Raw genomic sequence first — 26,682 nt, forward strand, 5'->3', positions numbered from 1 at the left:
GATTGAAAAATCCGACTTTGTTGGTTTGGTTTATAGATTTAAAAATCTGACACCATTGATTTGGTAATTGAAAAATCTGAACCAACCCGACCTATGTAACCCTAACCCCAAATTACCTCTTTTGATTCGCCCCACCTTATTATTTTTCGCGCGTTTGGTCTTGTGGATATAAGGGGTTGTTTGGTAGGATGCATTAGATAAAATAATGCATGCATTATCTTTGTGTATTAAAAATACATTGTTTGGTAAACATTTTGAACCTATGCATTAGTTATACATCCTATTTGGTATTATCCTATGCATAACTAGTTCATAGAAAACAATGGTATTAGCAATGCAATGAGTTTTAATGCATGCATTAGCTTAGTTAAAGACAAAATTGTCCTTCAACATTTATGCTTGATTAAAATATGCTAGTTATTATATTGATGAAAGTTGAAAATAATCCAAACAGTGAGAAATAAAATTATAACTCTAGTAAATAAATAAATACTTAGCATATTTTCTTTTTTATAAATAAATATTTAGTTTTATTTTACAATATAGGTAGACAGATTAAATAATTTTTTTAAAACTTTTTGCGATAAAAATATTTCTCAACATATGTTTCATTTAGAAAGTTGAAGTGATGGACTGGTTTTGAGGGCATTTTTGCAAACAAACAATTCTTTTAGAAATTGCACAATGCTTTAATACATCAAATCAAACAATGGATAAGAAATATGTCAGCATAACTAATACCAGCATAACTAATGCAAGTATAACTAATACCAGCATTACTAATACACCATATTCAGCATTATTCTTATGCACCATACCAAACGACCCCTAAGTATTCACGAGACACTTATATAATTGTATTCAAATAGTCACTATGACTGTCTATACGTTTAATTGACAAATCACGCCGAAGTTTGAAAGGCTATTGAATATCTCGATCTAATAATTATATTAACTAGGTAATTTCTAAATTAATTATCTATTTTCTTCTTAAACAAAAAAGAGAAATTGAATCAGGTGTTAAGATTGAGAGTCTTAGACCAACCATACATTGCTAAACTATTAGCACTAAGTGGGCGTTTGGACATAAGAATTGTAAAATTTCAAAAAAAGTGAAATTTTTTTCAAATGAAAATAGTATTTGAAAATTAGAGTTGTGTTTGGACATGAATATAATTTTGGGTTGTTTTTGAAGTTTTGTGAGTGATATGAGTGAAAATTTTGAAAAACAGTTTTTTGGAGTTTTTCAAAATTTCGAAAAATTCTAAAATGCATTTTCAAGTGAAAATTGAAAATTTTATGGACAAAAACTGATTTCGAAAAAAAGTAAAAAAAAATTGAAAAAAGAAAAAAATTTCTTATGTCCAAACAGGCTCTAAAATGAGCCCCTGGTTAAAAATATAATAATTTAATGTGTGAATATTTTTTATTCTCAAGTTTTTTTTTGGCTACTCGATTTAGTATTTGAGAGTTCTTATTGCTCCCCCCCCCCTCCCCCTGTGCTAGTATTTATTAAAAATGTGTACTGTGTAAAACTCTTGTTTACAAGGCTAGGTTACAAGCATTATTCTCCATATAAGGAAAAATAAAAGGCCAATACTTTTGAAGACATGGCAAAAAATTTCAATGAATATTTAATAAACTGAAAAGGAAATATTTTAATTATATCCTTTAAATATTAAGCACGGAATCAAGAAAAATTGAATTAATTACTGAAATCACAAATTGAAAAAAGAAACAGAATGGCATGCCAAAAACAAAAGCTAAGATAGAAGCGTGAACGAAGTAAATATTGGAAATTCATTTTGGAATGAAAGACTAAACACAAATGTGACTTTGTTATCGTATGTCTTGACCGTAACTTTCGTGGTATTAGCTTGTATTATTGCCTTTTGATGATATAATTTAATTTAAATTACTTTTTAATAGTATACGATCTATATTCTTTACATTGGTAGTTTTTCAATCACATAGTAATATTAATTTTATTTTTAGTGGATGTTGTTAAGTGTACGCTTGAATTTCATGAGAAATAAAAATATTAAGTTTCATGAGTTATATATTTCAATTCAGTTGAAATTTATATAAGCTTATGAGTTATTGACTATACATCATCTAAAACTCTAACTTGCATAACAAAGAAATGAGATTTTATTGTTTAAAGTATAATAATAGAGTATAGTTATCTGAATATATTACGATAAAATGGTGATTTTAAAGGAAAATAACCACAAATATATGGTTAGGTAATAAATAAGTGCACTTATTTGAATAAATTACATTAAATAGTGACTCAAAAAGGAAAATAAATAGTATACAATTGATGTAGTTAATCTTAACATATAAACTCTAACTTAACTAAAAGATTTGAACTTCCACGCGTCAAAAGTTCAAATGTATGTTTCAAGGCGAGAGTGCCTTCAACTAAGAGAAGTCGAGTTCAATTATGATAAAATTGCAAACGAATTAATACGTAAATTATAAAGACGACATATTATATTTGAATGGGTATCTTTGTTTTAGATAATAATTTAAAATATATCCATATGAATAATCAACACAAATTTCAAAAAATGGATAGTTTTAAAAGTATCAATCCATTTTGTAAAAAAAAATATTTTAAAAATTCATGTAAATTTCATTTTGTGTTATTTAGCTTTTTGAAGTTTAATTTGTGTACATTGGTAACATTATTCAAATGTTTAGATTGTCAAATTATAACTATTTCAATGCCGTGTGTGTGCATTTTACTTGAGCAAAACCACATTGCTTAATTTGCACATAAGACATAAATCAAACTTGACAATAATATGGGAATTTCCACTTCATGTAAAATAGGCATAATATTAAATTTAGAGTGTCTTATACTTTTCACAAAATCCTATTTTAACTAAAAACTTTTAACATATAAAAATTAATATGATAATATCTTGTGTGTTTTAAGTTTTTAACTAACTTAGTTGTCTCCTGCTATATCTTTTTATCTTCGATTCTCCTTCTAGCTATTAAAGATTACGTATTTACGTTAATCTTGGAAGTAAAATACGTAAGAACATTAGACATTCAAATTTCCTGATGTAATCATTCTAGGAACATCAAAGCTAAATTATATATAAGTTACCCGGACAAAAAAATTCTATCTTATCTAAAAAATTCTAAAATTTAAAAATCTTGTTATAGTAAGATTCTTGATTTTTTACGAGTTAAATTCTTAAAATTACCAATAATAGAAGTGCAACAAAGAAAACACAAGTGCACACCATCGTCATCATCAGCAAAACTAAAGAGTCAAAACCCCCACCCCCCACGCTTTCCTCAAATCCAAGAGCCTTCTTTCTTTCTCTCACTAAAACATTTAACTCAAATCTGTTCCTATCTCTCTCTAGACTTTCTCTCTCTATATCTATATATCTATACATCAAACCTATACATACAACAAAAATAGTACTACATCTATTATACGATTCGTTCGATAAAAATTCCTATTCAATCCCTAAATCTTACAAAGCCTTTATCTTTCCACTTGAAATCTGAATCTTTTGCTTCGTAATCTTCGATTTTTTTTTTTGTTGAGTTGGGGACCAAAACCCTAGCTTTCACTTTCAGCTTCAAAACCCCATCTTTTTTCAAACCCAAGTAATTTTGAGAATCAGCAGTGATTGGCTGTGGTAGATTCCACGGTTCTTGGTGTTTCTTTGATTAATTCAGGTGATCTAATTTTCATAATCAAATAACTGCTGAAAATTTCAAATTCTTAGAGCTCTGTTTCCCGGAATAGCTAATTGAGTTTGATTTCCCCCCTCGAAATTGTGAAAATTTGTGCATTTTAGTAGATGCTTATTTATTCAGCTAATGCTAATGAAGCTACTTAGAGGATTGAGAATTGATTTTGCCCTCAAATAGTTAGTTACTTTTTTTCCCTTTTGGGTTTAAGAGGATTGGTTTTCTTGGGCGTCAGATTACTGTAATATTAGTGGTCTTTTCTAGCACTTGTATGTCACGTGTAAGCTTGCCATTTAGAGAACCTCTAGTTAATTTGCTACTAAAAGATATGGAGTATTATTTTGGAGTTGGAATGTAATGTGCCTAAATAGAGTGGTAGATATAAAGGATTCATATAGTCAACCACGATAAAGCCTAGTTGATTGATTAGTTGACATTACTGTAATAGTGGGTAATTATTTTGGTAGTTCTGTTATTTATTTACCATCTTTTGGTATTGAGAGAAAGCTTTGATTACTTTGGGAACAAGAGCTTATTAGCGATTAGAACTTGTGGGGGGTCTTTGCTCTTCTCTAAACCCTTGAAGTAGACTGCTGGTGGATCTAGTTTTTTCTCTTACTTTTCCCGACTGTCATTGTATATCTTTTGACTGTCGCAGTGTTATCAAAGGTGCGCTTAAGCCCTGAAGCGAGGCTCAAAACATGTTGAGCGCTTCGCCTCACTTAGCGGGCGCTTCAGTATTCTCATCAAGGCTCTATGTCATACTTTTCCATTGAGCATAATCCTAAAGAGGCGATACTAAACAATTGATATTTCACTTTATCGTAAATTTCTTCAATTTCTTTGTCCTTATATTTGGTATTCATGCTTATAGATATTAGTTTTTGACTACACATACATATTTGTAGCTTTTCTTCCTTTGCGCCTTTCTTCATTAAAGCCCACACATTATTTGCACTTTGCGTTTAAAGCCCCAATAAAACTTTGAGCTTTTTTGCGCTTTTCGCCTTTGATCACACTCTTGACTGCAAGTCGTCCAATGTGGATTAGTGGGATTTGTTGCTATCATTGGATTGTTGAGAAATGGTTGAATAACTGTCTTAAGATTAACTCAGCTTGCATTAGTTTTGGGATTTTTTAGTAAGTAGTTTCTTGGACTTCTGGTGAACGAAAATTTTGAATTATTATACTACAAAGTTTCTATTTTAGGAGGTCATCAACTAACATTCTTTTAAATTGTTGCGTCAGTATTGGCTATGCTAAATTTTCGGTGAATGGTTAAGAAGGCTAACTTACTAGTTGCTGCACTTGCTCCAATTTCTGCTATCTGTGAACTTTTCTTATAGGCCTAAGCTACTACACATAACGACATTGTGCTTTTTTTTATTTAAAAATACTTCTAGTGGATTTTCAAATGCTAGTTTCCATTTGAACCCTCGATTGAAGCCCGTTGCTGAATGCACGGCAATACGTGATTGCTTGTAAATGGTTGTCATCTTGAGTTAAGAACAACAAATATTATTTTTATATGAGTTCCACATTGTTAATTAATTAAGCTAGAGCTATCAGCTTCATTCTTCTCTTGCTACGTTCATATGATACCTGTATATCATGTAGCATTCCAAACTTCTTGACGATGCTATAGGAGTCCTTAGAATTCTATGATGGTTCATTTTGTAGTTTCATATATCTTGCTTTTTACTGTTGGAAAAAATGTCTGAATTCAGTTTAACGATTGTAGAGAAGGTCAATTAGGTGGATGTACTTGAACGTCGTCTAAGCAGAAACTTCTCAGAGCTACTTCAATCCAAATGACATACTACTGTTTTGCTGTTCAAGGTTTAGCTTTGCAGTGACATTTTGTAGTTAATTAACATGTATTGTTTATAATTGCTTGTTGTCTAGGTTTACTAGTTAAATAATCTGGACTTAGAATGGGGTTTTGAATACCATCACGGAAGTTATTAATCATGTGTTAATTCCTTGTGGAATAAGCATCTCTTCGGGACCTATAAAAGGAAATTGGTGTTCACTTTAAGGTGTAAATGGTTTTGGAATCACCTGGTGGACCATTGTGTCTATTAGATTTCCAAGTTAAAGTTAGTAACCATGGCAATAAACTTAATATTGCGGAAGCACAGAGAGAAATTTGCAATTCCGTTAACAATGACAAATTTATGTATGTTCATAGTTATAATAAATCTAGGAACTCGAACTGTTACCTTTCTCGAAAAAAAAGTAAATAAATCTAGGAATTAGAAATCCATGATCTTCTGTCAAAGTGCTGTATATGGTGTAAAGATATATAATCAGAAGTAGATGTTCATTTTCTTCTACCAATATACCTTTTATAGTGGCAGAAGAAAACTTCTAAATTCTAGATTTATCTTGGAATAGGAGACAAACACTGCTCTTTCTTCCTTGCTTGCCAATGAGACTGTCTATATCATGCTACCATGTTGGAACTCGTGAAAGCAAATTCTCTGAAGGTTGAATTCAATTGTATATAGGGAAAGGGAGCGGGCTGTTCAAAGTTTTCATAGGGGACTGCCAATAATGTAATACACACATATATTTAAGAGAGTGTGTGTGTGTGTGTGTATCACATAACTTAAATATATATGTATGTTTTTACATAATTATGCTTTCCTTCAACAGTGAATTTGGCCTTATTTGAAATCTAGCTCTAGTTCTTGTTATTATATTTTTTGGTAATTTGCGTTGTAATAGTTCTTGCAGTTTGACTAGAATACATTCTATTGTCGTCCGATGCTGGAGGCAGCATGCAGGTGATAGTTTGCAGAGATGCAAAGGTATCATGGTGGCAGCTGCACTAGTGCAGTTAATAACAGCACTATTGGGGGTTCGTCAGCCAGGGATTCATCTCGGGTGGAGTCAGCCTCCCTTCCGCCTAATTTCTCCAGGTAATATCTCTTGTAACGTGGGAATTTTGCAGGAGTAATTTATGGGCATGCTTTTAATAGCATGTCACATGCTCATTTCACTACTACGTTTGGAGGAAGTCAGCACGTCTTTCCCTTTTGCCCTAGGCATAACAAGACCAGAAACGAGATTTAGTAATAAAATGGTTGTCAGTTTTAACCTGGTCTTGTCAGCCTTACCTGTAAAAGAAATCTGCATTTGTCAGCATTGGACATAAAGATCAGCATAAATTTCACCTTATTTTTGCTTGTGAATTCATCAAGGCAGGATAACTGCAGGTGAAGTCAATGAATGCATGATCCTGAATTTGGTCACTTCATTTTTGTCAATGTATTCATCAAGGTGGGAGGAACAGTAGGGGAAATCAAAGGTAAAGTGGAGCATTTAGTGGGGAATTCTAAATCATAGAGTGTAGACCGAGATAATTAATAGAAGCCGAAATGTTTGACACTTTCTCCTATGTTAAGTCTATCAGTTAATATTTTAAAATGTGACTAGAATGGATCATAGGTGTGAATTGAAGTACCTTTTACCATGCATACTTGGGATGCTGTGTTTGATTGCATTAATTTCTGTGAATTCAGGGTTTGTCTAGTAGAATTTCTATTGTCTCGGCATTATAATCCCGGGAAAATGGAGTATAATGATTGGGTTAGTAGTAGGTTTCCTAGCTATTTTAGCCCGGACAGAAATGTCCTACAATTGGCACACTGGTGGACTAATGAAGGGATTTCCCCCCAAATCAAATTGTTATTTGATAGTCATTGGACTGTGAAGCTCTAATTTCAACTGTGCAAACTCTACAAGAAAATTTATCTACAGTTGGTTATCTTCCTGCATGAATCAATGTAGACTTAGCTAAAGATAGGAACAATGGAAGAAAAGATCCATATAGGTGATACCTTCTAGTTAGGAATAGGTTTTAGACTTGTTAGAGAACTTCTAATATTATTATTATGATTTTATTATACATTTATATATATATAAAACTTATTTTTCACTTTCAGTTTTATTTTATTTTGGTACGTTGAAGAGATGATTTGAGCTTAAAGAAGAAGTGAGAATTCATATTGCCGACTCCAACTTGCTTGGGACTGAGGCATAGTTGTTAGTTATCATCCTGAATACGAACGCTGTTCATCAACTTGTTGCTTTATGCATCGCAATGGCTAGCATAACAGAACACAAAGAAATAGCAAAAAGAAATGAGGTAGTTCTTTTATAACAGATGCAAACTAAACTGCCTGTCAAAGAACAAGTAACAAATAGTTATAGTTCAAAGACTTCTCCAGCCAAGATTAGGATGTGGATTGTGGTGGAGGGTTACCGCAATGGAGATGAAGATGGGGAAGGAGATGCAGTGGCCACATTAGGGTTTTGGGGAAGTGAATCGAATGAACCAATGTGTGTACAAAACACATAACAGTCTCTTACTATCCGATTTTCTTTTCTATGGGAATATAATTGCGAAATTACGGAATTAGTAGGATGCTTATCCCTATATTATCCAATCCTTTATCAGGTTACCAAATGACCCACAAATAATCCCCGGAGTCCTTATAGTGTGGTAATAAAACGTCTATCCAGTGCGGCATTTGTCTTTTGACCCTTTTGTATTCAAGGTTGAAGGTTGTGTGGTGCATATATTGTCATGTAGCCACATTTTCCTGCTTTCACCATCTTATCAACAAGTCAGAGTTCCTAGAGGCCGACAGAAAAGTTGAATATCATCTCTTGGTGGCCAGGACGACATCTCGGTGTTCCAGTAATGAAGCAATATTTATGATGATTTTTGTTTCGCTGGGCAATTGCTTGAAATATAAGTTTAAAAAACAGACTATATGCTCAAGTCACCTTATTATCTCCTGTTTCATCTGAAATAGGTGTGTTCACAATTCTATGCAATTCTTGGATGTCTTCTCATAATCTTGTTCTGTGAAATAATATTTGTTGTTATCTTTTGCTGTGTACTGACACTACACAACACGGATATGAAAAAGGGAGAAGTATAGACTGTGTCTATGTAAGACACTAAGACGCAATTTTTTCTTTCATATTTTTTATTTTATGGAGTCAATGCAGCCCTAATTCATCTTTGGTTATTCGTTCTGTGAATAGCTTATTTGCACTATTTCATGTTCTAAGCACATAAGAATTGCATTGGACATTCCAGGAAAGCATGCAATGCGAACTCTTCCTTTTTCTTGCTTAATGTTTCCTAAGTGGTAGACTAAGCTGTGCTGATTTTCTCTTGCAGGCGTCCCTTACAACTGACCCCGTACAAATTGAAGTGCGATAAGGAACATCTTAATTCCAGGTAATTTGGCGATTTTGAATTTTGATAGTTGAATACTGTAAATTTGCTAATTTTTTGGTTTCTTTTCAGACTTGGGCCACCTGATTTTCTCCCTCAGACTCCTAATTGCCCCGAGGAGACATTGACCAAAGAATATGTCCAATCTGGTTACCGGGAGACTGTTGAAGGTCTTGAGGTATTCCTTCTGTACTTTTCAATTTTTTTGGGTCTCTTGCATGAATATATATCTTTCTCCACTCGTTTCTGTATGCTAGTCTCTGTTTAAGCTAACTGCTTTATTATTTAAACATCATCAAGGTGCTCCAGCATGGTAATGTTAGAAGTGATTCACTCCTTCTTCTTCCTGCCTCCAAATAAATACATATCTGCATTATGGCACTTTTCTAGAAATACAAAATTCAGTAGCATTGAGGTTTTGGTTCGCCGGTAAAAGGATACATAAGAGTTGTACTGTCTAAAGAATTTGTTTATAGCGGGACTACAATGAGGGCATAGCCATTATGCACGGTAGGGAATAAGAAATATGCCTTCCAATGGTATTATGGTCCACAGTTTAACCAGACAACCATGATGAAAAAAGAACCCCTTGCCTATTTCACGATCAAGCGTTTTACGTTATGTTGACTGATTAATGCGTGATCTGGTTCCACATCTGGGTAATACTTAGAGGAGAGTTTTGATCTGGTGCTTTATTTCCCTGACTCATCCCCTAAGCTTCCTATTAGAAAGCAATGAGCATTTGTCATAGTAAAGAGTGCTCTTTAATATATACTAGAAACATGATCTAGTTTTTGTTATGAGAATAGGAAAACTATAAGCATCTTTGGTGCAAAGTAGGTGATTGTAATATCTAATCAATTTTGCTTTCCTCTATTTTGCTATCAACTGGAAATCCACACCTTTTTTCACCAGTATCCTCTTCTCTTTCTTCTTATTGAATTTTCTCTTTGTTCATTTCTTTTCCTACATTTTTCTGATTCCTTAGTTCTCCTTCTCTATTTTGTGGCCTTATAGCTCTTCTGCTTCCTTGATCTTCGGATTGGTTGGTTGGTACACTAATTAGCTAACTGGTTTTTGCTTGTCATGTTGCCAGGAAGCCAGAGAGATATCGTTATCTCAGGTTCAGGCTTTCACAAAGCCTGTTATATTTAAGTGCAAGGAGGTAAACTTTTGAGTTTATATAATTGGACTGTGGATTGCTTTTTGTGTTCAATTTAGTGACTATTCTAGTGTAAATGCCTTTTTTGGTTTTTCACTCCGTTGTTGAAGTTGGTATCTCTGCCATTTTTAAATTACTGACTAGCTGTTTCTGTCTCTTTGCAGGCAATTAGAAAATGTCACAGGGCTATCAATGAGTCTCGGGCTCAGAAGCGAAAGGTAATATATCTTGTCTTGATGGAATTTATCTTTCTTTGGAGCTTATGCCATCGCAATCTTTTACTAGGGATTGGGTTTTGCTTGAATTCTCTTGATTTCTTTAAAACTTCATGAAATAATATTTGTCCTTTCCATAAAATGTAACATGTATTTTTCAGAAAGCATGATGCTAACCTGGTGATCACATGAATTTATTCGCGTTACAGGCAGGTCAGATCTATGGAGTTCCTCTTGAGGGCTTACAGTTGACAAAACCTGGTACTTTTCCTGATCAAAGAGCATGTGGAGAAGAGTTCAGGAAGAAGTGGATTGAGGTAATCCTTTCACCTCATCAGGAACCCATGAAATGGCTCTCCAACCAATAATGACAATGAAATGTCCTTATTGGTTATTAAATATGTAGTTGTTCAGCATGGTACAAAAGTGTATGCTGTGTACGTGATGAGGTTATTTATTACGATTAGCTAAGCAGTTAATGTGTCCTTTTCATTTGTGTGCTTATGGTGTCCCTGTCATATATAAACAATGGAGTTGAGTTCAAGTTCTTGACATGGGTGCTGGCTAATGATCAGTATGATCTTCAACAATTTGTTTCTCCTCATCTGGGGATCAGTATGACAGGAACAACATAAAGGAAGAGAACATTCTGAAATATTTTTAGGCTTTTTCTTGCTTGAGAAGATCATCCCAACATATATAGTATCTAATCACATGTAGTTGGCATTCTTTCTCTACTCTATTACGTTTCTCTTTACTGAAGACTGGAAAAGTACATGTTTGTAGCTTTCAGCAGCTAGAGGAAAATACTTAGATCCGAGTCTCTGCTTTGTTATTCATCATTTTAGATCCGAGTCTCTGCTTTGTTATCCATCATTTTCTTTGTGTGTTGGATGCAATATTTTTTTTGTGATGACTTCATTACCTTCTTCCCCATCCTTAGCATTTAAGCAATATGGTGCAACAATACTTGCTTTCCATTCTTGGCCAAGAAAAACATAAGTATGTGTGAGATTGCATGTAGATTCATACATTACCGGTCAGGTTAATATTCTATCACTTGCATTTACTTGCTCATTTTGCTTGATTCCTAGGTTAATGCACCAATCAGAAGTTAATAGCAAAATATTGCTGAAGTCATTGACTTGGGTCGTACTCTTACTTTATGCTTTCTATTGCTGTTATTATGCTTAATATTCACTTCTACCCTTGCTTATGCAGCCATAGACATACTGTCTTTTTAAAAAAAATGATTAGCTTAAAAGGAAAGTGCGTACATTGTTGATGTGGAAGTTCAGTTATTACTCCTCTTCTAGTTGTTTTGGTTGTAGTTGCAGCTTTTATGATATAATGTTTGATGTACTATTTGCACAAACAAATATTTGAAAGTTTGAACGGGAATTAACTATGAAATATTTGCACTTATTCTCAGGGTTTATCCCAACAGCATAAACGGCTAAGGTCTTTGGCTGATCATGTTCCCCACGGTTATAGGAGAAAGTCGCTTTTTGAAGTTCTTATCAGAAATAATGTTCCATTACTAAGAGCGACATGGTTTGTCAAAGTAACTTATCTTAATCAGGTAATGGTCTTTGTTGATAGGTGATACAAGATTCATAAACTAATTTGACTATTTGTACCGTTGGGAAGGATCAGATTGTAGTTTATTCTTGCAGGTTCGTCCTGGCTCTTCCAGTATGTCATCTGGGGTGCCAGACAAAACTCATATTTCCCGCTCTGAGCAGTGGACAAAAGATGTAATTGACTATTTGCAATATTTGTTGGATGAATTTATTTCAAGAAACAGTGTTCATTCTGCTTTGCATATCAGAGATCGGTCGCCACAAATGGGTTATGCAGGATCAATTCAGCTCAAGAGTGATCCAACCTTGGGGACCATCGATTGTGAGGAGCCTTCACTGCATTTTAAATGGTGGTATGTTGTGCGCATTTTGCAATGGCATCAAAGAGAAGGGTTGCTCATTCCATCACTTATTATTGATTGGGTGCTCAACCAACTACAGGTATTGTCAGCTTAGACACTGTTTCAATCTCAATAAAAATGTTAAATGAATCGCCAGTTAGTTTCTGTCCCTTTTTTTGATGAGATTATTATGCCTTCGATCTTGTTCTTTTCAGGAAAAGGAATTGCTTGGGGTTTTGCAGTTGTTATTGCCTGTAATTTATGGTTTCATAGACACTGTTGTCTTATCTCAGTCCTATGTGCGCACTCTGGTGGGAATAGCTATTCGTTTCATCCAAGAACCTTCTCCTGGTGGATCTGACCTTGTTGATAACTCTCGTAGGGCTTATACTATGGCTGCTCTTGCTGAGATGCTTCGATATCTGATGCTGGCTGTGCCTGATACTTTTGTTGCTTTGGATTGTTTTCCTATGCCACCATGTGTGATGACCAATGTGGTGACTGATGGGAGTCTTTACTCGAAGGTAACTGAGGATGCCCGAAAGGTTAAAAATGGCCCTTTTGAAGTTGCTTACTTTCTTAGAGATAAAGGCCCTGAGGTACGGTCTGATTCTTACTCCATCAGTCGTGTTGTATCTTCAATTCAGAAGCGAGCGCAGAATCTTGCAATGGCTGCAAGACCCGGCCATCCTGGGCAAAATGTTGCCAAAGCTTTACATGCGTTGGATAAGGCTTTGGCACATGGGGATTTGAGAGAGGCATATAAGTTTCTTTTGGAGAATGTTCATGATAGTTCTATTGATGATTGTTGGTTTGCGGAAGTCAGCTCCTGTTTGCGTTCCTCGCTTAAGTATATCCGGAGTGTTACTCTGTCGTCTATTTGTTCCGTCTTCTTCATTTGTGAGTGGGCAACTTGTGATTTCAGGGATTTTCGTTATGCACCACCCCGTGGAATCAAGTTCACTGGGAGGAAAGATTTTTCTGCTATATATATTGCTGTTAGGCTTCTGAAACTGAAGATGAGAGAGGCAGGACTTTCGTCAAGGCTCAGGGAGCACAAAATTGTAAAGAATGACTATCTTCGAACAGATCCTGGCCAGCTGACTAACTATTCTGGTAGAAGTCCTGGTAGTGGTGCTTCTGAACCCCTCTGTTATAAAAGGTGTGCCAGTGGAAAATGTGGTGATTTCTTAGGCATGTTTGATAGCCCAAGCCCTTTGCATGATATTCTTGTGTGCTGGATAGATCAGCATGAAGTGCAAAATACAGAAGGTTTCAAGCGTCTTCAACTACTGATTATCGAACTTATACGAGCTGGAATTTTTTACCCACAAGCATACGTGAGGCAGCTGATTGTTAGCGGACTGATGGATGGGAATGGACCTATTTCCGATCCGACAAAGCAAAAAAGACACTGTAAAATCTTGAAGCACTTACCTGGTCAGTATGTTCAGGATGCTTTAGAAGAAGCTCGAATTGCTGAATCCCATGTACTTTCAGAGGTGATGAATGTCTATTGCAATGAACGTAAGCTAGTTCTTCATGGGAAGATTGATCCCTACAGCACTACTTGTGGTAGTTCTTACCATAAGCATAAGCCTCGTCCTAACTCTGGTGAGAGTCTATCCGCACCCTCCATTGATCAGTTGAGATCTTCTGAATCTGGATCCTTTCAGTTATCCAAAGTTGTTGGTAGAGGTGCTGAGCTTGAAGAGTTAAAAGGGTCAATTACAACATTGCTGCAACTTCCGAGCTCGTCGTCAACAGATACTGGAGTTGATGAAACTCAAGTAAGTTTTAAGAAGGCTGTTGTTTCTGGTAGCAACGGGATGGATAACAGCGAAGGAACACCTGGGTGTGAAGAATGTAGAAGGGCAAAGAAACAAAAAATAAGCGAAGAGAAAAGCTCTTACAGCCAGATTTATCCACTAAATCCATCAGATGATGAAGAGACTTGGTGGATGCGAAAGGGCCAGAAGTCCATTGAGTCTTTTAGAGCAGAACCACCTCCTAAACCAGCCAAGTCGGCTTCTAAGGGTCGGCAAAAAGTTGTCCGTAAAACTCAAAGTCTTGCACAGTTGGCTGCAGCCAGGATTGAAGGTAGTCAGGGAGCATCCACAAGCCATGTTTGTGATAGTAAGATTAGCTGCCCACATCATAGGTCTGGCATTGAAGGCATTGCTCCAAAGTCAGCAGATGGGACCAGAATGCCTAATGGAGATGTTGTTTCGATAGGGAAAGTTTTGAAGGGGCTACGTTTTATGGAGAAAAGGACCATAACTGTGTGGTTGGTAGGTATTGTAAAGCAGCTAGTGGAAGAGTCCGAGAAGACTGTGACTAAGGTTGGTCAATATGGTCGACCATTCTCTGCTGCTGATGAACGTGGTTTTGTGCGATGGAAGCTTGGAGAAGATGAATTATCAGCAGTGTTATATCTGATTGATTCTTGTGATGAATTTGTTTTAGCAGCCATGTTTCTTCTCTGGTTGTTACCTAAGGTTCTTGGCAGCTGCAGTGCTACGGTTCATGGTAGTAGGAACATTCTAACAATTCCTAAGAACGCAGAAAACAATGTATGTGAAGTAGGTGAAGCATATCTTCTATCATCTATGCGGAGGTGAGCTCTATACTTGTGTCATTTAAGATAGTGACCTTTTAGATACTTGTGTCATTTAAGATAGTGACCTTAGTTCTTTATCTGCAGTTGTTTCCTTGTCAGGTTTAGAGTATGTTGATTGTTAGTTAGTTAGATTGGTTACTCTATGCATTGTGAAGCCCTGCTGCATCTGGCGTATAGGGTAGAAAATACATTTTCTCAATGTAAAGGGGAAATTACCAAACCTGACTGTGATAAGTTAAATCTCTTATGTTCATGTGTATATCACATTCCAATTCTTTTGGCATTATTATTTATGAAGTTTCTTGAGTATTGGTAGATCAATTTGGATGGTGGAGTCCCGTATGTACAGATAAAGCTTGTTTTCCACTTGTTACACAACTTTGATATGAGATGAATGCATCTTTCTGGATTCTTAGAATGATAAGTTTGTGCCGTCATGTACGCCAAAAATCTTGTGGTGCAACTTTGTGTATACTTGAGGCACAAATATATTTTCTTGTATGGATGCTATATGCGGACCTAAATTAACATATCTTTTGTTCTGCTTTTGTCTGCATTTTTGAAAAGCTTTTTTTCTTCCTTTATGTTGTATGTCACTTAGGTTGTTTATACCTTCAGATAGTTTTCATTCTTCTGTTAGCACTTCTATTTTTTTAAATTGAACAATTTTTGTTGTTGGGTTTTCCCTGTTTCCTGTTGAAGAAACGGAAAGCATATTCCAAGGTTGTCTGGCCTTGCACTAGCTTATAGTTTTGTTCTTAATACTTTACGTGTGGATGTTCCATATGCAAATTTGTTCTATTTGGCCGTGTTGTGGCTTTTACATGTTATCCATGTTTCTGCCATATAAGCCGGCACCTTCTGTAATTATTTAAATAAATAACTATTTTAGTCTGCTTCATTAGCTGTGTTATGAATGAAGTCAGATTTATGGTAAATGTCACGAGATATATGTTTTGTCTTCTGTTATCTGGTTGAATTATTCTGTGGTTTCTGCTGTTTAACCTTACCTCCTATTATGTCTTTGGTTCAGGTATGAAAGCATCATTGTTGCTGCAGACCTTATTCCCGAAACATTGTCAGTGGTAATGCGTCGTGCTCAAGCTATTCTTACATCAAATGGAAGAGTTTCAGGTTCACCAACCGTAATCTATGCGCGGTACCTCTTAAAGAAGTATGGCAGTGTCGGGAGTGTTACTGAATGGGAAAAGACTGTCAAGTCAACCTTCGACAAGAGACTTGCTTCTGAAGTTGAATCTGGAAGACTGCTGGATGGAGAGTTTGGATATCCACTTGGTGTCCCAGTGGGAGTACAGGATCCAGATGATTACTTCCGGCAGAAGATAACTGGTGTTCGGGTATCTAGGGTTGGTTTGAGCATGAGAGACATTGTGCAAAAAAAGGTTGATGAAGCTGTCAATTATTTCTATGGCAAAGACAGAAAGCTTTTTGGGCCCAACTCTGGGAAAATTCCTGGATTCCAAAAATGGGAAGATGTCTATCAGATCGGTCAGCAGATAGTAATGGGATTAATGGATTGCATGAGGCAGACAGGTGGTGCTGCTCAGGAAGGAGATCCAACATTGGTTTCCTCTGCTATATCTGCAATTGTTTGTAATATCGGGCAAGTCATAGCGAAGATACCTGATTTGACTGCCAGTAATAATCACCTGAGCTTCTCTTCCACTTCTGCTTCATTGCATTTTGCACGGTGCATCTTACGCATTCATGTAATATGTCTTTGTATACTTAAGGAAGCTCTTGGAGAGCGTCAAAGCCGTGTCTTTGAAGTTGCTCTTGCCACTGAAACGTCCTCTGCCCTTGCACCAGTTTTTGCTCCTGGAAAAGCTCCTCGTTCTCAGTTTCAGCTCTCTCCGGAATTGAATGATTCTAATCCGCCCAGTGATATTCTAAACAATTCAAGTAGAGTAGCTCTTGGGCGGGCTGCAAAAATATCTGCAGCTGTGTCTGCACTTGTTATTGGGGCAATTCTTCAGGGAGTTGCTAGCCTAGAGAGGATGGTCTCTCTCTTCAGATTGAAGGATGGTTTGGATGTTGTCCATTTTGTGAGGAGTATGAGGTCCAATTCAAATGGGAATGCACGCTCAGTTGGGACATTAAAGGCAGATAGTTTGGCTGAAGTTTCTGTCCACTGGTTTAGGGTGCTTGTTGGGAACTGTAGAACAGTTTCTGATGGATTTATTGTAGACCTTCTGGGTGAAGCTTCTATTCTGGCCCTATGTAGAATGCAGCGGATGCTACCTTTGAACTTGGTCTTCCCTCCTGCATATTCAATGTTTGCATTTGTTCTGTGGAGGCCATTGATTCTAAATGCAAGTTCTGGGACTCGTGATGAGGTTCAACAATTACATCACTCTTTATTGTTGGCTTTTGGTGATGTTATAAAGCACTTGCCATTTCGTGAAGTATGTTTGAGAGACACACATAGCCTTTATGACCTCATAGCTGCGGATACTGTTGATTCTGATTTTGCATCCCTGTTAGAAGCAAGTGGTGTTGACTTGCGCACGAAGGCTTCTGCCTTTGTGCCACTCCGTGCACGGCTTTTCCTAAACGCCCTTATTGATTGTAGAATACCTCAGCCAATTGTTAAACAGGATGATGGAAATCAGGTGGGAGTACAAGGAGAGTCAAAGTTTCATGGTGCTGAAAATGAGACAAAACTTCTGGATAAGCTCGTATACATTTTGGATACCTTGCAGCCTGCCAAGTTTCATTGGCAATGGATTGAGCTCAGGCTCCTCTTAAACGAGCAAGCTGTAATTGAGAAACTGGAGGGCCATGATCTCTCTTTAGTTGAAGCTTTAAGATCCCTCTCGCCCAACACTGATAAAGCATCGGTCTCTGAGAACGAGAGCAACATTATTGAAATGATCCTTACCAGGTTGCTTGTTAGACCTGATGCTGCTCCACTTTTTTCTGAAGTTGTACATCTTTTGGGGAGGTCACTTGAGGATTCCATGCTATTACAGGCCAAATGGTTTCTAGGAGGCCATGATGTGCTTTTTGGAAGGAAATCTGTTCGTCAACGGCTCATTAATATTGCTGTAAGTAAAGGTCTTTCAACTAGAGCTCAGTATTGGAAGCCGTGGGGATGGTGTCCTTCCAACTCTGATCCCACAACAAGCAAGGGAGAGAAGTTCAAATCTGAAGTTTCCTCCATAGAAGAAGGAGAAGTGGTGGATGAAGGGACTACCTTGAAACGGCCTGTGAAGGGGTCTGGCCATACTGTTGATGTTGAAGGGTTCCTTGTCCGTCAGCAGCATGTCACCGAGAGAGCTCTTGTTGATTTAATTCTCCCTTGTCTTGATCAAGCCTCAGATGATTCAAGAAGCACATTTGCTAGTGATATGATAAAACAGATGAACCACATTGAGCAACAGATTAATGCAGTTACTCGTGAAGCGAGCAAGCCTGCTGGAACAATTGCTTCTGGAATTGAAAGTCCAACAACTAAAAGCAGCCGCAAGGGCACAAGAGGTAGCAGTCCTGGGTTAGCCAGACGAGCCTCTGGTCCGGCAGAAACAGTACCACCTTCACCCGTGGCTTTGCGAGCATCATTGTCATTGCGCTTGCAGTTTATCCTGAGATTATTCCCTATAATATATGCAGATAGGTAAGAGTACATTGAGGGTTGAGTTTATGCCATTGCTCAAAATACCACTATCTGTAATAATATTGTGTGACTCTGTCCTCTGGTTTTCTTCATTGAAGCCATTGCTATATATAATAGTATACCACGCCCTGAGAATTCAATAGTGATTAGTCTATATGCTAGCTTAGTTTTATGCGATTAAATAAAGTTTCTATGTTAGGTTGCTGCTTATCTACTGTAGTGATAAGAGTGTTCTGGTGGTATAAGTTAATTTCATGTAACATGCATAATTGCTTGCCATTAATTGTCAATTTTTGAGAATATATCCATTGTGGTGTGCAGATATTGTCTTTCAAAGTAAGAAGATTTTTGTGTGTACAATGCTAATCGTCATATTTGGCTGTGTCAGGGAACCGTCAGGGCGTAATATGAGATACATGCTTGCCTCAGTTATATTGCGTACCCTTGGAAGTAGGATTGTGCATGAAGATGCAAGCCACTTCTTTAATCAAGCTTATAGTTCGAAGAGAGAATTAGATTCACTTGTGGAGGCTTCTTCTACTGCTTCTGTTGTTATGTCCTTGGAAAGTCTTTTTGATCGTTTATTACTGTTGTTGCATGGTTTGCTGAGTAGCCACCAACCACGTTGGCTCAAGGGGAAATCTAGCTCTAAATCATCCAGTGAATCTAGCAAGGACTACTCTGCATTTGAGCGTGAGGGAGCTGAGAATCTCCAGGTCTGCTTTTTGTTTGACCTTTAATTGCTGAGTCTGGTAGAATTAAATAGTACCTCTATATCTTGAGTTAGATAACCTGATGATGAAGGTAATCTTTGAAATGGAAATATTTTACAAACTGAAAAAGCATGTAAATAAAATGTTGTCCTCCTCCATATTAACCTGCCATTGAAAATATTTTTTAAATAGGATATAGTATAAGTAGTAGTACAACAAGACTTCAGGTGTAAATGAGGACTCCTTTTATCTATGGGGTTTACTAATTGGGACACTTGTAAAGAACCTTGCATGCAGCCACCACCAGCGCATGCTTGAAATGGGAACTACTCGAAACGTATACTATTATATAAAGGATTTCACTTCTATAGCATATATTATTGGCAAGTAACCTTCTATATCTGGTCAAATTTCACTGCCTGTGTAAAAATTCATTTACAATTGTTAGTAATTATAAATTAAATCCTTATATAAATTAGAAAGTGAGGTACTTATATCCTCTGCTGTATAGGGGTAGAACTACAAATGACAATACCTGCTGTATAGGGTAGAATTAGAAATGGCAAAACTACCTATCAAGGGAAAAAAAAAGAGACACAAAACCCACTCACAGGTTTTTTGGGAGTTCTTTTTTCATGTGCATAACAGAAAGGGAGAGAGGATCTTAAATCATGTAAATAGTTTTTTGGGGTGGCTATAGCGATGGAATGGGATCTCTAAAATTGTAGTGTAGGTGAAATAATTTGGATAAAGGCTTACTAGTCAAAGAATAAAAGATAATTTTGGGCAACAAGTCAGTTGGTTTTGATGCGCTATTTTCACACAACTCCTCTATGGAAAGTGCCTTTAATTGTTGTGTTTTTTGTGATGTGCTTGTACATTAGAAGTTGATTACGTCACGGGAACAACACTCATTTTTATGGGATTCTCATTGTTTAAATATGGACCACCTTATCTAAAAGTTTAGCTGCTAGAGGGGTTGTTTTTTAAATTTATCTTTGGTCTTCAACACTCCTCCTCACTTGTTACCCTGATTTGCTTCTGAGAGATCTTGATTTGTAAAATATATTTGTGAACCTCTGGCATTAACCTGTCTTCCCGAAGCCCATGTTAGACAGTTATCAAGTGCTACCAATAAAATGGTTAACAATGTCGTAGTGTTTCAAGTACGTCTAGTAACTTCTCTTCTTAAGCAAAGTACCTCTCTTCTCATAGCTCATTGCAGTATCCCATGCTCCCTTTCCGTAGATTCTTGGCTGCGCTTGATGCTTTTTACTTATTGTGACTCAATAAATGATTCTTTCAAGTTGGTGAATTTCCTAACAAAACGTTCTCCTGGATCTTTTGAAATGGACAATTAACCAATGTTTTAGAATGTCTTTTTTGGATGTTATCCATTCCTTGGCTGGCTCTGATGTATGTTTGTTAGTTAGTTACAAGGCAGTGCTCCATTACTATTCTTGATTGGTGCAGAATGAATTGGATCGAATGCAGCTTCCCGAGACAGTCAGATGGCGCATCCAAAGTGCCATGCCAATTCTTTTCCCTTCTGTTCGGTGGTCAATATCTTGTCAGCCCCCATCAGTAGCACCTGCTGCTCTCAGTTCCCTTCTACCCAGCAACCCAATATCTGTATTGCACTCGTCTAATGGTTTGAACCAAACTCAGAGGACTCCAGTTTCTTTATTACGAACTGCCATGAGTGTGTCCGGGAAGGCCAAGCACGTATCATCACAGCAAGAGAATGATCTTGAGGTGGATCCATGGATTCTTTTAGAGGATGGGGCAGGGTCAAGTCAATCATCAAGTAACTCTACCTTAGTTGGTGGGAGTGATAATGCCAATTTGAAGGCATCCAACTGGCTTAAAGGCACTGTAAGGGTTAGAAGGACAGATCTCACGTATATAGGTGCAGTAGATGATGACAGCTGATTTGAGTTACATATTCCTTTTTGAATTGGAGGAGGAGCAAAGCCGAGACAGGTCTTTCATTAACCCTACACTCTTTTTTGGTATCTGGAATCACCATGTCAGAGCGTTTCTCCGCTTGCCTTTAGCGGCATATGAAGCTGCTGGGAGGCCCATTCTTTTCTGGGGCATTGGGTTGCAGACAAAACCCTGAAGCAGCTTTTCTCTAGCCTGCCCATCCAACTGCTCTAGAACCCAGCTCGACTACTAACTTGTTCATTAAGCCCCTTCGTAGATTGCCCAAATCATGGCGCTGTCCGATGGTTGTTGTACATATTGGAACTATTGTTTCCTTCCGTTGAGCTGATTAGAATATTCAAAGGAACGATAATGTAGCTGTTTCATGATATGCAATGTCATTTTGTATCCTCGAAATCGAGTAAGCTCCTCACAAAGCGTTCTGTATGCTCTCAATAATTGTTCTTGTTCCTCCCAGACTCCCCCCCCCAAAAAAAAAAAAAAAAAAAAACCAAAAGAAAGCACACACCGGCGCGCACACACGAACACGAAAGAGGGCTTGATGCTGTTGATTTGCATTTGCTTTCCACAATGCAAGTATTATCGTATATATGAAGTGCTTGTGTAAGTTCACTGTGGCTATGATATTTTGTTTTGTATGCCATGGTTGTCTGAAGAGTCGATACAGCTTGGGGTTTGAGTTTCCTGATTTGCACTTTTACATCAGTTTAGTGCATGACTAACACTATTCTTTGTGCAGATTATGCAGGGTTTCATCTATTAGTTATTGCTAAAGATGAATGTGTGAGGGCTGTTGCTTTATCTATTTTATTAATTATTGATTTCTCTTAATGTTTTTCGTTCTTTTGATGTTTCTGAAAATTGTTGTTTGGAGTTTCATAATTCTGTTGGGTTGCAAGGGAGGATGGAGAACAACTTTTACCCGTATCTAGTGGCCGTGCCAAACCAATATGAGATTTCATTCTTTAGCTACTTAAAACTTTCATCACTTAAATATAGCTATTTGAAATTTATTTTGCAAATTATTAAGTTAAAAACTAACTTTCATCACTTAACTCTAGCTATTTGAAATTTATTTTGCAGATAATTAAGTTAAAAACTAAGTAGACGGACCTTAATGTTGATTATGCTTGTAGTTCATGTATATAACGGTATCACATATTGCTTTTACAAATGTGGAAAATGCTAAATCTCAAATATTCGATATTCATTGTAAAGATTCATAACAGAAAGAAGTGACAATTTTAATTCACCTCAATAGACTTGCAGAATCAGGTTACAAAATACTGAGGAAGCTGTATCGATCCATAGTTAAGAGAGGTGTATATTTATTTTTTATTTATATTTTTCTCTTAGTTTCATTTAACTTATTTGAGACAAAGGTGTAGTTGTCTTTACTGTATATTATTCTCTTAGGTTATAATGTCTTACTTTGGCATGAGCTTTTTCAAAGCGAGCTTCGAGCCGGAACTCATGCTTTTAATTTCTTAAACGTCTTGTCCAAATTTATGTCGCGATTACCTAATTTGAATGATGGTGGTTAAAATTATCTAATTCTTGAGTGTTACAATTAATTTATAGTTTTGTTTTGTTAACAATGTGCTAATAAATGGTCTATAGGGTGATGAAATTGAGGTGCACTTGTTAATTTAGGTATAGCATCGATAATTTAAAGTGAAGTCTATAACATTACCTATAGCTTGTTTGGTCAAGTTTCTAAAAAAATTTATTCTCAATAATACTTTTTGAAAAATAATTTTGGAATAAAGGAGTTTATGTTTGGCTAATCAGTTTGACATTCACTTTTGAACAATGATTTTGTGTTTGACAGTTTTTCAAAAAGTGTTTTTAAGTGTCAAATTACGCATAAGGACATAAAAGATTTTTTTTTTTGGGTTAAAAGGGATATTTATATATAGCTAGCTAGCAAAAGACATTATACAGATCAGTCATTATTTGGGTACTGTAGTACCCCTACTGCAGAAATGTTTTGTAGAAATGTTTCCATATTACAACCCAAAAAAAATCTAACCAAATCAGTTTCTAGGATGTCTGCCCAAAATACATCTATGACAAACATCGGAGGAACTGCTAGTATACTAGATCTGTTAAAAAAAAACTACCTTTGTTGCTTCCTTAGCCAAAGCATCTGCCACCCTATTCGGCTCCCGGTAATGTGCTTCACCACGACCCTGTCCATCCTGCATATTAAGGACCTACATTCATAAATTATAGGATCATAAATGAGGTTACCTGTCATTAACATTTGGATAATTTCACCTGAGTCAGTATTAATTTCAAGGGGAACTAAGTTATTTTGTTCCGCAAGTTGAAGTCCTTTTAGGAGGGCCTTCAATTCTGTCGTAGTGTTGGTTGTATGGGGGATATTCACCATAAATCCCATTATCCAATCTCCATTGTGGTTTCTGAAAACTCCCCCTACTCCTCCTATCCCTAGATTCTCCTTAGCTGCTCCATCAGTATTCAGCTCGTAGAATCCTCTTCTTGGTGGCTCCCATTTGGTTGTGATTTGATGAGTTATTTTGGTGGAACCATTTTTCGTCAACACGAGATATCAGTGGCTTTGGAGATGGTGTTGGAAGAGTTGATATGCTCATTTTTGTTGTTAACGAGGTTGTTGTTTCTGGTTAACCAGATGTGCTAGAAACAGAAGGGGATGATGTTGTCCCAGAGAATGATGCTATTGAAAGGCTTATTCCTAATTGAATTCCAGGTTGATGGCCACTGATTGGCAGAGAAGCTTGGGTTCTGCTGTCTATTTTCAGTAGAGGCTTTGGAGAGAAGGTCATTCGAAAAGTGTACTGCATTAGTGCACTCAAAGAAAATATGGTCAATCGTTTCTTGACCATTGTTGCAGTAAAAGCAGTAGGGATCACAATTGACCCTTATTTTGTGGAGGTAGCTCTTTGTGGGGAGTCTCCTATGGGTAAGGAGCCAGATGAAGTTCTTTATTTTATTGGGAGCTTGGAGCTTCCAAATCCACTTGAAGGATCCTTCTTCATCAGTTTCAAGACTGCTATCTGCCTTTCTTAAGAAAGAGTAAGTAGAATTGTTGAGAAATAGCCATTGGTAGTTAAACCCCATATGAGGGTGTCCTCTTTTGTAGGATTTGGAGGAACGAAAACAGAGTTTAACAAGTTTAGGATGCTAGGGGAGATCCGTGGTTAATGTGGATAAGTCCCAAGCCCCTGAATTGTAGACTGAGTCCACCTTGGCATTTAGGTCATTCTGAGTCAGAGGGCCCTCAATCAATTTCCTAATTGTCGGTTGGTTGGGAATGCAATCATCATTCAAAAAACTAACCCTATTTCCTTTGTGAACTATCCATCTGCTTGCTTTGTAGCAAGTGGCCCATCCCTTTAGGATGCACTGCCATGTAGGAGATTTGGGGTACCTAGGATATCTAGAGGTTCTAGTTATCCTATGAGTTTGGCTCAGGTTGCAGTGCTTATGAATGAGGATTCTTGCCTATAAGCTATTGGTATTTTGGGAAGTCCTCCAGGCAAGATTTGTGAGTGCTGCTTTGTTCTTAAGGTCAGCTTTTTGAAGCCCTAATCCTCCATCTGCCTTCTTTTTTGTGACCTTATCCCACTAGATTAGGTATAGTTTTTTCTTATCAAGAGTGGTGCCCCATAGAAAGTTCCTTTGGATTTTGTCAATTTGTTTGGTAACTTTGGTGGGCAGATTGATATATTGCATGACATGACTAGGAATGATGTTTAAGGAGGACTTGGCCAACACAATTCTACCAGCCATGCTTAGGCAACTTGTTTTCCATCCAGCCAGCTTGGATTGCATGTTCTCGATTATGAATTGTAAGTCATCACTGGTTGATTTTTTATGGAATATGGGGAAACCAAGGTATTTTCCAAAGGATGTAGTGGCTTGAATGGATAGAGAGTTGGTGAGGTTCTTTAGAGAATCCTGGGATGTATTGGAGGAGAAGGGTACTCTAGACTTGGCAAGGTTGATGTTTTGGCCTGACTGCTCGTTGAAGTTCTGAAGAATAGAAAGGATAGTATTGCAGTTTCTGGAGTTTGCTTTGGCAAACAGGGTGAGGTCATCTGCAAAGAAAAGGTAAGATATCCTTGGGCCAGATCTGCTGATACTTATGGGTTGCCACAGGTTGTCCAGTATGCCTTATCAATCTCCCTGGATAATCTTTCCATACACATTATGAAAATGTAGCGAGATGTTGGATCTCGTTGCCTTATGCCTCTAGAAGGCTTGAAAGATTCAGTTTTCCCACCATTAACAAGAATGGAAATGGAGGAAGAACTAATACAGGACACAATGAGTTTGGACAAGCCAAAAGGGAAATTAAAGGCATGAGGATTGTCCCTTATAAAGGACCACTCCAGCCTGTCAAAGGTTTTTTCAAGATCAATTTTGAGGATCATTTTGCTATGTTTCCCTTTCATTTTCCTAAAGTGAGTGATGTATTTTTGCACAATGATGACATTATCACATGTTTTCCTGTTGGATAGGAAACTGGCTTGGCTAGGCCCAATGATATGAGGCAAGAGTGGTTTTATTCTATTGACAATAATCTTAGTGATGGACTTGTATATTGTGTTACACAGTCCAATTGGCCTGAAGGCTGAAGTTTTTCAGCATTGATGCTTGAGGGCATTTTGGGATGAAGCATAACAGTGTTTGGTTAATGTTTTCATCCATGGAGCTGGAGGAGAAGCATTTTTTTCAAAAATCTATGACAGAGTTACCCACTATGTCCCAGTATTTCTGATAGAAGAAAGGGTGGAGGCCATCAGGGCTAGGAGATTTGAAGGATTTATGGGGAGAAGATTGCCCTTTTTATTTCACCCAACTCTAGAGGTATGTCTAGAATGTCTCTTTGGGAGTCAGACAAAGTGTGGGATATAGTGAGATGACTGGTGGTTGCCACTGGGGCTTGGCAGTGGGAGGAGGTGTAAAGATCTGTGAAGAAGCCCATTATGACTATTTGGATATCATGTTGATCATGGAGCCAATTTCCATTCTCTTCTATAAGAGAGAGGATTCTGTTCCTTCTTCTTCTGTTGAGTGGAAGAATCTTGTGCTAGCATCACCCTCATTGAGCTAGTTAATCCTAGATTTGAGTTTCCAGAAATCCTCTTCATTCTTGAGGATTAAGTTAAGCTCACTAACCAGATTGGTTTCTAGGTTTAGCAAATAGCTAATAAATTGGTAGTTAGGAGATCTTTGGATTCCTGTAATTCTAGTTAACATTCTTCTCTTCTGATGGAAGATGTTACCAAAGGTGTCCTGGTTCCATTTAGTAACAATTTTTTTAAAAGAGTCAGTGGATTGGAGGAGAGTGGAATGATCAGAGAAAGCCTCTTTGATGATATTAGGGAAAGATGGGTGGCTAACCCACTTGACTCAAATCTAAAGGGCCTAGTCAGGTTGTTGGATGGTGACCCTACCAGGCTAACTTGGATGGGGCAGTGATCAGAGTGGGTC

General features: G+C 37.1%; 1 protein-coding gene across 4 annotated transcripts; it reads left to right on the plus strand.

Annotated features, from left to right (window-relative positions):
- Window positions 1-3,305: 3,305 nt before the first annotated feature.
- LOC107789063 (mediator of RNA polymerase II transcription subunit 12-like) lies at window positions 3,306-21,594 on the plus strand. Of its 4 annotated transcripts, none has more exons than XM_075217866.1 (13): window positions 3,306-3,708; window positions 6,454-6,647; window positions 8,924-8,983; window positions 9,053-9,158; window positions 10,077-10,145; window positions 10,307-10,360; window positions 10,567-10,674; window positions 11,790-11,939; window positions 12,034-12,381; window positions 12,497-14,898; window positions 15,935-18,538; window positions 18,927-19,254; window positions 20,725-21,594. In XM_075217866.1, the coding sequence occupies exons 2-13, from the start codon at window positions 6,529-6,531 to the stop codon at window positions 21,181-21,183; spliced, it is 6,807 nt and encodes a 2,268-aa protein (XP_075073967.1). In that variant the 5' UTR covers window positions 3,306-3,708; window positions 6,454-6,528; the 3' UTR covers window positions 21,184-21,594. The 4 variants fall into 4 exon arrangements, with proteins under 4 accessions (XP_075073967.1, XP_075073968.1, XP_075073969.1 ...); XM_075217867.1 differs by having other exon boundaries at window positions 6,463-6,647; XM_075217868.1 differs by having other exon boundaries at window positions 6,502-6,647.
- Window positions 21,595-26,682: the final 5,088 nt, after the last annotated feature.

The sequence above is a fragment of the Nicotiana tabacum genome, chromosome 7 (assembly GCF_000715075.1).
Source record: "Nicotiana tabacum cultivar K326 chromosome 7, ASM71507v2, whole genome shotgun sequence".
Lineage (NCBI taxonomy): Eukaryota > Viridiplantae > Streptophyta > Magnoliopsida > Solanales > Solanaceae > Nicotiana > Nicotiana tabacum.

Bases quoted from the DNA above. Each gene is read 5' to 3' on its own strand.
- LOC107789063 (XM_075217866.1), top strand. From the start codon at position 6,529: ATGCAAAGGTATCATGGTGGCAGCTGCACTAGTGCAGTTAATAACAGC. The intron at 10,675-11,789 runs GTAATCCTTTCA...ACTTATTCTCAG, and splicing joins TCAGGAAGAAGTGGATTGAG to GGTTTATCCCAACAGCATAA. The intron at 18,539-18,926 runs GTAAGAGTACAT...TGGCTGTGTCAG, and splicing joins CCTATAATATATGCAGATAG to GGAACCGTCAGGGCGTAATA.